This window comes from Saccopteryx bilineata, chromosome 3 (assembly GCF_036850765.1).
Source record: "Saccopteryx bilineata isolate mSacBil1 chromosome 3, mSacBil1_pri_phased_curated, whole genome shotgun sequence".
Lineage (NCBI taxonomy): Eukaryota > Metazoa > Chordata > Mammalia > Chiroptera > Emballonuridae > Saccopteryx > Saccopteryx bilineata.
Genome location: NC_089492.1, coordinates 124,874,921 through 124,887,387, shown reverse-complemented (window position 1 = coordinate 124,887,387; position 12,467 = coordinate 124,874,921). Strand labels below are relative to the sequence as shown.

Sequence of the window (12,467 nt, the reverse complement as noted above, 5' to 3'; positions counted from 1 at the left end):
TGTTTGGCTGGCAATGTCACTTGCAGGGGGAATGTCACAGAAGTGCAAGAACATCGTCTTTCTCATTAATATATTATGGGACAGAGGCAACATGGTGAGGAAAAACAGAAGCAGGGTTTAGGAAGACAAAACTGGGTTTAAATTCCCACTTGGGACTTTGGTAAATTAAAGTTTTTTTTTGTTTTTTGTTTTTGTTTTTTGTTTTTTTCCTGAAGCTGGAAACGGGGAGAGACAATCAGACTCCCGCATGCGCCCGACCGGGATCCACCCGGCACGCCCACCAGGGGCAACACTCTGCCCACCAGGGGGCGATGCTCTGCCCCTCCGGGGCATCGCTCTGCCACGACCAGAGCCACTCTAGCGCCTGGGGCAGAGGCCAAGGAGCCATCCCCAGCGCCTGGGCCATCTTTGCTCCAATGGAGCCTTGGCTGCGGGAGGGGAAGAGAGACAGAGAGGAAGGGGGGGGGGTGGAGAAGCAAATGGGCGCTTCTCCTATGTGCCCTGGCCGGGAATCGAACCCAGGTCCCCCGCACGCCAGGCTGACGCTCTACCGCTGAGCCAACCGGCCAGGGCAAATTAAAGTTTTTTAATAATTACTTATTTAGCTAAATTACTTATTTAGTCTGTCTTAGTTAAACAGACCATTTTTAAGATCTATTCTGTGCCAAGCATTCTTCACAGTGTGTCTAATGGGTTCTTAACTCTGATTTCACAAAATCACCATGAAAGCTTTTAAAAGCACAGAGATCCAGATATTACCTACAGAATCAAACTATCAGAGAAAGGACCTAGTACAGAAGTGTGGAGGTGTATGGAAAGACGGCATACTCAGGCTTATTAGTAAATGGCAGGTGATTGTATGTGTGTGTCCGTGTGTGCAGTGTGTAATTCACTACACACCTACTACAATGGTCAAAATCCAAGACACTGACAATTCCAAATTCGGCTAAAGATTTAGAACCACGACTCTCATTCAATGCTGGTAGAGATGCATAATGGTACAGCCAGAGTCAGCAGTTTCCTGCAAAACTAAACACATTCTTACCATACAGCAGAACCACTACACTATATATTTGCCCAAATGAACTTAAAACCTATGTCCACACAAAATCCTACACATAGGTGTTTATAACAGCATTAGTCAGAACTGCCAAATTTGGAAACCAAATAACCAAAGTGTCATTCAGTAAGTTCATAGATAAACTATGGAACATTCAGACAACGCAATATTCCTTATCACTAGAAAGCACGATAAGACATGGAACTCTAAATACTTATAGTATTACTAGGTAAAAAATCCAAACTGAAGTCTACATATGATAATTTATACATATGCATATTATATGATTCCAACTATATGATATTCTGGAAATGGTGAAGCTATGGAGACAGTACAAAGTTCAGTAGTCGCCAGGGGCTGGGAGGGAAAGGAGGATGGACAGAAGGGCACAGAGGACTTTCAGGACAATGAAACTATCCTGTGTGATACTACAATAGTGGATACATGTCATTGCACATTTGTCAAAACCCACAGAAGACACACCAAGAGTAAACCTTAGTGTAAACTATGGACTTTGAGTGATAATGACACGCCGATTTAAGTTTACAGAATATAGCAGTGTGGTACAGGAGGCTGCTGTGTGTGGGCAGAGGGTAATGGCAACTCTCTGTGGTTTGCACTCAATTCTGCTGTAAACATAAAACTGCTCAACAAAATAAAGCCTATCTAAATAAAATACTGCGAAAGTAATGTCTGCAACAGCTGAACGTGATCACTGATGTAATGTGATTATCCCACGTCTAGTCAGCGCTTTCTCAATTATCCACTATGCCCACACTTTCAAACCTAAGAGGCTGAAATCATCCATTCATTAGCCTGAACGGACCTTCCCTCCCTAACAGCCAATCTCCGTCAACCAAACTTCTAACTATCTAACACAACACGTCATAGTCAGCTCAGTATGTCACCAACATATTGAGACAGTTGTCATTTATGACTCTGCTGTCATTCCTCACCGTCCCTATATCGTGTATTTTTCTTCCTCCCATTTCATTCACTCTAGGTGCCTGCCTTGCTCCAGTACCATTTGAGGTTGTAACCCATTTAGTTACTTGCAACTAGGTCTCTCACACCTATTAAACTTTAACTTGATTGAGAGAAAGGACTATCTCTTTCATCCCTCCCATCTGACTACAGTATATATTCATCAACTTTCTGAATTTACTAAAATATTAGTCAATAAAATAGGAAAAACGTTAAAATTTCATCAATCCATTATGAATGTTGCTCCTTAATTAGCTTTAGCAATTGGTAGTACTGCTGATTTGTTAACATTCACTTCTGAAATCTATTGATATGTCCTTCTCACACTCAAGTTACGAATAAACTCTTTATGAGGATGGGAAGAGAGATTCAGACACAGAAAAGGAAGGAAGAGACTGGATGTTGAGACCTCCACGTGTCAGACATTGTACTGGGCTCAATAATTAAGTGATGGAGGGCAAACCCAGGCAGCTATGAGCACTTGGCACACCCCTAGGGATAAACCCTGTTGAAACAGGTAGGACTAGCATCCCAGGACAGCCTGTGAGATTCTGCAACGATTAGGAACAGTAGAGTTGCCAGAACTGGAATAGTTCCTTTCTGCAAACTTTGTGGGGCAGCATTCTTACAAGTAGAACTGATGCCACTTGAAGAGTCCATACCAAAAGTCCATGACTAAGCCCACCCCCAACTAGGGCCTTTTATCTTTTTAATTAAAGCAGTAGATTCAATTACTTTAGGAAGTTTTGCTAGATAGGTAACTGGTGCTGTCCTATTTCCTTGGAGGAAAATAGATCATAAAGAAATGTCATATAATACATTATCAAAACAGAATAAGAAAAATATGAAATAAAAAACAGTAGTTTTCATTTAAGAGTGTAATAATTACTCCTCTCTCGTTAAAGAAAAACCATCCTGACCAGGCGGTGGCTCGCTGGATAGAGCATAGGACTGGGACACGGAGGACCCAAGTTCAAAACCCCAAGGTCGCCAGCTTGAGCGCGGGCTCATCTGGTTTGAGCAAGGCTCACCAGCTTGAGTCCATCTGGATTGAGCAAGGGGTCACTCAGTCTGCTGTAGCCCCCCTGGTCAAGGCACATATGAGAAAGCAATCAATGAACAACGAAGGTGCCACAACGAAAAATTGATGCTTCTCATCTCTCTCCCTTCCTGTCTGTCTGTTCCTATCTGTCCCTCTCTCTAGCTGTCTCTGTAACACAAAAAACAAAACACACACACACACACAAACTCATAAGGCAAAGTTTCACCTAAAGGTATTCAGTGCTTCAGATGCTATCCTACAAAACCTTTTTTAAATTATTTAAGGTAGTTATAGATTCCTGTAGAGTTAAGACATATAATACAAAAAGATCTCTGATACCATGTACCCAGTGTCCGCAGCAGTAACATCTTGCTAAAGTATAGTACACTATCACAATTAGATACTGATACTGATATGGTTAGAATACAAACACTTCCATCACCACAAAACTCCCTCCTGTTGCTGTTTTATGGCCACACCCTATTCCTTCTTCCTGCCCTCCTCCCTTCTTTAATCCTTGATCTGTTCTCTATTTTTATAATTTTTTAATTACTACATTGTTACCTAAGTAAAATACAATATGTAACCTTTGGAATTGGCTGTTTTCCCCCAGGATAATTCCTGAAGATTATCCTGCTAAAACCTTTTAATTTGTACAGCTCATGAAACATAATTACAATTTAGTAAATAAAGACCTGGCTTCACTGATGACTCACACTAAAACAAAGGGAAGTGAAAATTAAACTTCACTCTGCCCTGTTATATGTTTTCCTACCACAGTGAAGAAGTAGACATTCTTATCAAATTGTTTCATCACCAAGACTGTTTCACACATTAAAATTAGAAAACTTTATGCTTGTGTGGCAATAAAGTTTTATGAAACTTGTCTTCAAAGAAGCATGGCTAGTTAAGAAAATTCAAAAAATCATAATTATTATAATTATTTCAGATAGATAAGAATTTACAATAAACTTCTGAGTTTTTCAACTTAGAAGTAAGTGTTTCCTCTCTTACTACCAAAAACCTAACAAACAGGAAAAGAAAACTTTCTAGAACTGCTGTCATTTGAAAAAGCAACCCTCATTTCAGTTTTAACCACTGCAGAGAAGAAATTCATGAGTCTGTCAGCTCCAAAATTTCAAAAACCACAAGATAATTTGTTTATTCTTCTAATTGTTTCTTCAATGTATTTAGGGTATTGTTCATAATCACTCACAATACCTGCCAAACTGACAACAGAATCCCATCACTGAATAATTATTTGAAAAGAAAAAGCAAAACCCAGAACACATAACTGACTTTCTACTCCTCACCATTTTCAAAAACAGAACTAAATAGGCTCATCTGACAGTAACAGACCTCTAACACAAAAGAGCAAGCTACAAATAATGAAAGGGTCTGCAATCTGCTGGCGTATTTTTAAAACATCAGCTTAAATTTCACCCATCTTTTAACCAGATTCACAGAACTTGTTGTTGGTGACACAATTTGTTAAACAAATCACAACTCCTTAGTCACCATTCAAAAGATTTCTAGATGAACCAAACTCTGCTAAATTCCTTAGATACAAATAAAGAGTGAGTTAGAGGGAGAAATAGAAATAGGAAAGAAGGACGAGGAAAGAAAGGGGAGGTGGAGGTCAAACTGCCCAGGCAGTTTCTTCTAATATTTGTATACCTTAGTAAATTATAAAGAAAAGTAACAACATTATTTTAACAGTTAAGTAATTACTTCTAAAGTAAAAAAATAAACCAATTTCTAATCTCTTAATCTGCCTTACTACATATACATATGCGTACACACACACATACATGCACATACCCCTTTAAGACTGACTTCCTTATCACAACTTTGAATCACCACCCTTTTCCTGCTTGGAGAGGATTCTAAGGCTAACACCAATGGTTCACTTACACCCTGGAGGTTAACCAGGATAACAGTCCACACATTAATCCCTGGTATTAGCTCACTGACACAGCTTTGTCTCCACCATCCAAGAGAAAACTAGATAGAGACCCATCTCATTCATATTTGTATACCCCACAGTGCTCGGGTCTACAAAATCTGTAATTCTCACAATTCAAAGGATTAAAGAACTTGGTCTAACCTCACTGCATACTATACAAGAGTTGGCTACTGATCTCACTGAAAGACTTTTACAATAAAAGTAAGGCCACTCAGTCCCACAAAAGAGGCCAAAAGCTTAATAGTACAGAAAGGATAAAGGTTAGTAAACACATTTCTCTATAATGGGCCAGCTACTACTCTAAGTATTGCGGCTTGTAGAGCCAAGACGCGATATGCACAACCCTAAAACAATTATTCTCCCTGAAAGGCTAGTAAGTTTTTTTGTTTGCCAACGCCTTGGAACGACTATAATGATGATAATACAGTCCGTGTTTTTAGACGCAACATAAGGGCAAGTTTGTAAGTTGATTTACGTTAAGTAGACACGTGCTGTCACCAAACTTCTAAAATCCAGATAGAAAAGCCTAGCGTGGCGGGAAATAGTTTCAGGACACGGGAACGGGCATCAGAAATGAGCAGAAACGTTCGTTGCACGGCTCCTCCGGGCCGGTCTAAGTCCTCTGCCACACTTACTCCCAGCAGCGGCCCGCGGCCGATCACCGTCTTCCCGGGAGCCAGGGCCACCCGGGGGCCGCCGTCCTGCGGCTGCAGCTCAAAACCCCCGGACATGGCGAAGATTAAACCCCTTCGCAAGGAGACGGTCCCGCAGCTGTTTCCGCTTCCAGGCTCACAAACAGGGCCTACACAACTCCCGATAAAAATACCGGAAAAGCGGTGCTAACAGTGCTAAGACTGCACGGGTGTGTCGTTATCGCGCAGAGGAACGACACGATCGGAGATTCCCCTCCCAAGCCTTCTCCAACTATTGTTTACAAGCCCCCCCCCCATAGGACTCTGATCACCACCACGTGGAGGACGCCGGACCTTGTAGTCCGTAGCGCCTCCCTTGCCTTCTCCTGCGGAGCTGAAACGCCCGAGTAAAACTACTAATCCCTAAGGCAGTGCGCGCTCCTCTCAGCGCCTGCGTTAAATACGGGTTGGCAAGACGGAGCTGGAATGGGCGGGGCCAAAAACATTCTGGGAAAGGATTCAGAGGCCGGAATATTCAAATCGCGGGAGAATCCAGCGTGATCGAGCTGCTTAGGTGAGTCTTGCGTTCCCATCTGTCAATGTCAGCCAGGCAGTCTCGGTGTCAAGGTCTCCGCTCAGGGGCGCGGATCTGAAGTGACAGTTGGTGGTCAGAGTTGTTACTGTTTACTTGTTAGCACCCCGTGTTGTTTGAACTCTGGCAGGTGCAGACACCATGGGGCTCGAGAAGGGGATGGCTCAGATGAGACGCGGGGTCATTCCTTCCGGGGACTGGACAGGGTGGGGGTTCCCCGCGTGCGGGGGAGGGGGGGTGGTAGGGCGGCTAAATCAGCTCTGCCTCGGAACCTTCCCTCCGTGTGATGCCCGAAAGGGGGCGAGCCCTTCCCTAACTAGAGAGCTAATTTGGCAAAGTTTGATTCTTAAAGAATGGGAGGCAGAAAAGGGATAGTTTTACAGGCATCCAGGCAAAACTGGACTTTTAAGATGCCTAGTGGGATTTTAGGAACCTTACCGAGTAACCCCCAATTGTTAAATTCAAAAACATTCCTTTGCCTCTTGTTGAGTAACTAAGGAGAAAATGCAATTTATTTCCAGGGAGACCTGGAAATACTGTGGTAACAGGTACGTTCTAACATAAGCTTCTTTTCAAGAATATGTTTTCTCTTTGGTTTGTTTGTATTGAGTGTGTGTAAGGGGGGACGAGGCGGGGGATGTGGCAAAAAGTTTACTGTTAACTGACTCATAAACTTTTTTCCACTTGCTTTCTTACTTCCTCAAATCCTCCAGCAGCAGGACTCTACTGAAGCCAGATATTAAAATTCAAATCACCATTTTTAGATCAGGAGCACCCAAATCAAAAGAGCAATTGTGATCTTGCTAAGTCCAGAAACATAAATGGGGAGTTGTCATAAGCTAACTTAAAATAAGTATTTAGCTGTATCTCAAACCCCTTCTCCAACATCACTGCTCTCTATTATCAAAGGAAGTAAAAAATAGAATAAACCGATTTTAAGTAGGAGCTATATGTGCAAAAATAGCTCCATGCTTTCAACTGATTTCAGAAGCTACACCACGCACCTTAGATAAATCGGCTATATTGGACTTTAAATCTTTAGTTACATGCTATATCCAGCTGAATTATAAACACTGTTTATAGTGGTTAGTTACTGTTGCTTGATGGCCTCAGTGACTATTATCCTTGGTTCATAATTAACAGTGCAAGTAGGATACCTTCAAGAGGCCATTTTTGAAACACTAATGTTATCATTGAATTGCATACTTGAGACTTTGTGTCATTATAACACTGACCTCATACTCTTCTCCATTTCAGATAGTATTTGTGTCAAATGTGAGCACCTACCCATTAGGTACAAATAGATAAACAATTCTTATATAAACTACTAAGTGTCCAGGTTTATGATTAAGTCACTGTAGATGAAAATGACAAGGCATCAGTTCCTATGACCAGTATTCAGGAGCTTAGTAGAATGAAATGATACACATTTTCAAGGTATTTTCAATAAATACTTAGAATGGAATGTGTTCTCACAACAGACATTTCTGCTAAATTCAATTAGTCTGTAAAGAATCACTTCTCTTTTTTAGATAATATTCTTTGGAGTACAAAGAAAGACAAGTGTTTAGTTAAATTCACTAAAAATATTAAAGGAAGTGAAGTAACATTTGTGGAGTACCTCCAATGTGAAATTCAGAAGTGAAGCTAGATGATTTACATGTTACCTTGTTAATCAGCAAAAACATACACAAGAGCATTTTGGCCGCATTTTAGATTGAGAAACTCAAGAAAGTTAAACTTTAAAAAATCATTCCCAAAAAGTATCTGTCCCAGAATAGGATCCATTCTGATCTGAAGAGATTAACATTCAACTCTACCTTTTAGGTTGCCTAAGAGGATAATTAACTAAGACATCAAGCTATGCAGAATAACTCCAACATGAACAGCAATTCAGAAGTTTCTGACAGAGAACTGTACTCTGTGGATGCTGAAGAGGAAAACGAGGAGACTCACCATAACTTTGTGGAAAGGCTGCCTTCAGAAATTACTGAAAAAATTTTCAGTTACCTGGACTGTCAGAGTTTGGGCAGGGCTTCAATGACCTGCAAAAGCTGGAATTCTAATATAACAACCAGTGTTTCCTTATGGAAGCATCTTTGCAGCAATCTAATACCTAACTGTGAAACAGAAATTGAAAATGATCTAAAAAGTGGTTATTCCTACAGGGTAAGTTTAATTATTGTGGTCTGCAGTGTTCTTAACATTATGGTGGCACATCTGAACCCAACTCTATCTTCTGCTTGGAGGAGAAAGGATTTCATATACAAAGTGACAAAGTGTGTTGGCTTCTGAAATTAAAGATTATTATTTTCCTGGAAACCACACTACCTCCCATCCACCTGTAACACTTTTTTTTTAAATTTATTTATTTATTCATTTTAGAGAGGAGAGGGAGAGACAGAGGGAGAGAGAGGAGAAACAGAGAGAGAAGAGGGGGAGGAGCTGGAAGCATCAACTCCCATATGTGCCTTGACCAGGCAAGCCCAGGGTTTCGAACCGACCTCAGCATTTCCAGGTCGACGCTTTATCCACTACGCCACCACAGATCAGGCCTGTAACACTTTTTAAACCTTATATCCCAGCCCTGGCCAGTTGGCTCAGTGGTAGTGTCGGCCTGCTGTGCAGGAGTCCCGGGTTCGATTCCTGGCCAGGGCACACAGGAGAAGTGCCCATCTGCTTCTCCACCCCTCCCCCTCTCCTTCCTCTCTTTCCCTCCCGCAGCCAAGGCTCCATTGGAGCAAAGTTTGCCCAGGTGCTGAAGATGGCTGTGTGGCCTCTCCCTCAGGCTCTAGAGTGGCTCTGGTTGCAACAGTGGCACCCTAGATGGGCAGAGCATCGCCCCCTAGTGGGCATGCCAGGTGGATCCGGGTTGGGCGCATGTGGGAGTCTGTCTGACTGCCTCTCCGTTTCAAACTTAAGAAAAATACAAAAACAAAAAAAAAAACCCTAATATCCCTCCCGACATTTCTTGTTAACCAGAAGGTAAGTGGCTTCGTCTTTGCACTTAACATTATCCAAAATCCCCAGCAAACTCTGTGGCTCACCACACACACACACACACACACACACACACACACACTTATTAGTATATGTACATATCAATGTAAATATTTAATCTTCTTCTCTGGTTTTAAAGATTCACCAAGCAACAACCTATTACATTCTTTGTTAATGGTGCTTTTCCTCTTTCAGGAGACATTCCTGAGGAATTACCAGAAGTATATTGAAGTGACCAGTGGATGGGACATTGGCATATTCAGCGACATACCTTCTTTTCCTGAACTGCCAGAAAACAGCATGTGCACGATGAGTAAGGAAACGTGGGGGGATATTCTAGACAAAGAACTGAAGAGAGATGCACCATCAATCTCTTAAATTTGAGTTTAAAACTAAAACGAGACTAGGTTGCAAGTTATATCTTTACACATTCTTTTTTATTGGTTCACCTTTTAAAATATTTAACGTTTAAAAGAAAACTAAGTAGAAAGTATTATGAAAGTAAAGCTTTCATTTTATGTGGCACTTTAGTAAAAACTACATTCTGGTTTTACTGTAATGTGGAAAAATCATGAAATGGTTTTATATAAGAAATGATGTATGAGTGATTCGAAATGTACTGTTTTATGTGTTTGTGTATTGTGGCACTTAAATGCTAACAGAATTTGATAGTCTCTGCTTAATGATAATCAAAAATTCAGGAAATCATTTGAATAAACTGTTTTAGAGATGCATTAATAGTAGGCATATCTAGACTCATGAGAAGACTACCTAAATGAAATTAATAGCAATATCTGTACAGTGGTGGGATTCAGATGATTTGCATTGGTTTAGCAGAACCTAGACCTAATTTTTTTAGTTTGGCAAACTGGTTGTTAAAATGCCACTTGAAATCAGGATTCTCTCGAAGGTGGGCACCTGGGCAGCCACCCAGTTGGAAATCACAGATTTCTATTCCTTACCCTTTTGAAACGTTCATCTGTACAACAGCATATTCTAAGCACACACAGAAATTATCATTCTGCCCATAGGTGGAAAAAATTGCAAATGAGAATGCCAATCAAGAAGTAACATGGAAATATCTTAAATAAGTTTTATTGACTTTTGTCAAGTATTAACTTTTTTCATTAATATTTTAAAACTCATAACATAATCTTTGTGTACCTCTATTATTGTTCCTATTTAAGTATTAAATGCATGAAATAATAAACTATCATTCGGTGTATCATTTTTTTATACTTAAGAGTCAATAGAGAATGGAACCAGATGTTACATTATTTGAATACCAACACTGTTTAAATGTATATTAAATTTACATTTTAATAACTTTAAACTTTCCATTTCAGTAAAATCTGAATTGTAAAACTTTGAAACCATTTTAAATTGTGCTAAATTTGTGGTTTGGTTTCAATTTAATCTGCATAGGACTAAAACCGGTGAGATTAAGGTTGCTATTACTTGCCTACAGACCTGAAATTGTTCCAGGGACTTAAAATTTATGGCAAGTTTTCAGAACACTTAATTAACTACCATCAGATCTGCAATACTGATTTTCTTAGCAAAACTCCTTCCGACAGCCTTCTAGTACACTACTTAAAGACACCAAAGGACTTTGTTCCTTTTTGTTTTCTCTACATTCAAAGGAAAGAAAAATACTGTTTTAGATAACCGTAAATACCTGACTTCGATAAAGTTTATAGCTTCCCAGGAACCTTTAATTTAACTCTTGTTCTTATTTTCTTAAAAGTAGATGATACAGTATTCCCTATACCACTATGTTCATTCTGAGATGAGCACAATAGTAAAGGTATCTACAAAACATTTTTATAGTATGGGGTTTCCTTCAGCTGTGCTCTATAGCATGAAAATAAGAACCCAGGAAACCAACATTTAACAAGTAGGCAAATATCAGAAAGATGCCAGATTCTCTACAAACTCCCTTTATGGGATCAAGCAAATAATGATTGATTTTCTCTTATCTTCTTAGAGTTGAAAGGGTCCTTAAAAAACAGGCAAAACATCCCCCTCTTTAGGAATGTTCTTCCTATCACTCAACATTCTTTCCTTGGCAAACTTTAGTAAAACTTATTTTCTTGATCTGAAAACTATCCCTAACTTCTACCATTTTGGATTAAGTAGCCTTCTTAAAGTTCCCCACAGGTTTTTGTATATCCATTGAAAAGCTGTCATACTACGTTAAATTGTCATTTTTTCTGTCTCCTCCTTTAGACTCTGAGCTTCCTTTCTTTTTAATTTGTTGTGTTGACATGGTTAGATTCTGAGTTGTATTTTTTTTATAGGAGTAAACTTTTTTTAATTATTTTTATTTATTTATTCATTTTAGAGAGAGAGAAAGGGGGGAGGAGCAGGAAGCATCAACTCCCATATGTGCCTTGACCGGGCAAGACAAAGGTTTTGAACCGCCGACCTCAGCATTCCAGGTCGGTGCTTGATCCACTGCGCCACCACAGGTCAGGCCAGATTCTGAGTATCTTAATGGCAGGAACCATTTATTCATTTTTGTGTTCACAAAGCTGGGAACATAGTAGGTATTCCATAAAGACTTATTAAATTACTTCTGTATTATTTTAATTCTATTGTTAGTAGACAAGTACTGAAATGTCATGTACAACTCATAAGCTATATGGTGTTCTTGCTATAAAGGCTAACATATCAGTAATTGTTCTAGTTTTCTCAAAAGCTGTAAGAGAAAATAGGAAAATACTTTTAAACTTTTTAAATAAACACTTGAAAAACACTTAACCCTAAAGTCTCACATTTTCTTTCAATTATGGGTTCACCACAATCAATCTTTTTTTATTTTATTTTATTTATTTATTTATTTTTTGTTTTGTTTTGTTTTTTACAGAGGCAGAGATAGACAGGGACAGACAGACAGGAACGGAGAGAGATGAGAAGCATCAATCATCAGTTTCTCGTTGCACGTTGCGACTTCTTAGTTGTTCATTGATTGCTTTCTCACAAGTGCCTTGACCGTGGGCCTTCAGCAGACCGAGTAACCCCCTGCTGGAGCCAGCGACCTTGGGTCCAAGCTGGTGAGCTCTTTGCTCAAGCCAGATGAGCCCACGCTCAAGCTGGCGACCTCGGGGTCTCGAACCTGGGTCCTTCCGCATCCCAGTCCGACGCTTTATCCACTGCACCACCACCTGGTCAGGCACCACAATCAATCT

At 40.1% G+C, this 12,467-nt stretch overlaps 3 protein-coding genes across 14 annotated transcripts in view; 1 reads left to right on the top strand and 2 right to left on the bottom strand.

Moving 5' to 3' along the window:
* APLF (aprataxin and PNKP like factor) overlaps nucleotides 1–5,953 on the bottom strand; it is a 70,956-nt gene extending 65,003 nt beyond the window's left edge. For all 9 annotated transcript variants that reach the window (XR_010730294.1, XM_066267280.1, XM_066267281.1 and 6 more), the window contains exon 1: nucleotides 5,688–5,953. Coding sequence is in view for 8 of the 9 variants with exons in the window: in XM_066267280.1 (XP_066123377.1) it covers nucleotides 5,688–5,783 (96 nt within the window). In the remaining variant the exon portion in view is untranslated. The remainder of the gene's footprint in view (nucleotides 1–5,687) is intronic.
* Nucleotides 5,954–6,153: 200 nt separating this feature from the next.
* LOC136330452 (F-box only protein 48-like) lies at nucleotides 6,154–12,072 on the top strand. Of its 4 annotated transcripts, none has more exons than XR_010730296.1 (4): nucleotides 6,154–6,258; nucleotides 8,104–8,445; nucleotides 9,472–11,546; nucleotides 11,753–12,072. XR_010730296.1 is itself a non-coding variant. In XM_066267292.1 (4 exons), the coding sequence occupies exons 3-4, from the start codon at nucleotides 8,140–8,142 to the stop codon at nucleotides 9,652–9,654; spliced, it is 489 nt and encodes a 162-aa protein (XP_066123389.1). In that variant the 5' UTR covers nucleotides 6,190–6,258; nucleotides 6,798–6,824; nucleotides 8,104–8,139; the 3' UTR covers nucleotides 9,655–12,072. The 4 variants fall into 4 exon arrangements, 3 of the variants coding, with proteins under 3 accessions (XP_066123388.1, XP_066123389.1, XP_066123391.1); XM_066267292.1 differs by adding an exon at nucleotides 6,798–6,824 and having other exon boundaries at nucleotides 6,190–6,258; nucleotides 9,472–12,072; XM_066267291.1 differs by having other exon boundaries at nucleotides 9,472–12,072.
* Nucleotides 9,545–12,467, bottom strand: part of LOC136330450 (zinc finger BED domain-containing protein 5-like) — a 41,904-nt gene continuing 38,981 nt past the window's right edge. The window contains exon 3 of the transcript XR_010730295.1: nucleotides 9,545–9,624. The gene's annotated coding sequence lies outside the window, so the exon portion shown is untranslated. The remainder of the gene's footprint in view (nucleotides 9,625–12,467) is intronic.

Coding starts and splice junctions, on each gene's coding strand:
- LOC136330452 (XM_066267291.1), top strand. CDS start 8,140: ATGCAGAATAACTCCAACATGAACAGCAATTCAGAAGTTTCTGACAGA. Junction 8,446..9,471: donor AAAGTGGTTATTCCTACAGG/GTAAGTTTAATT, acceptor TTCCTCTTTCAG/GAGACATTCCTGAGGAATTA.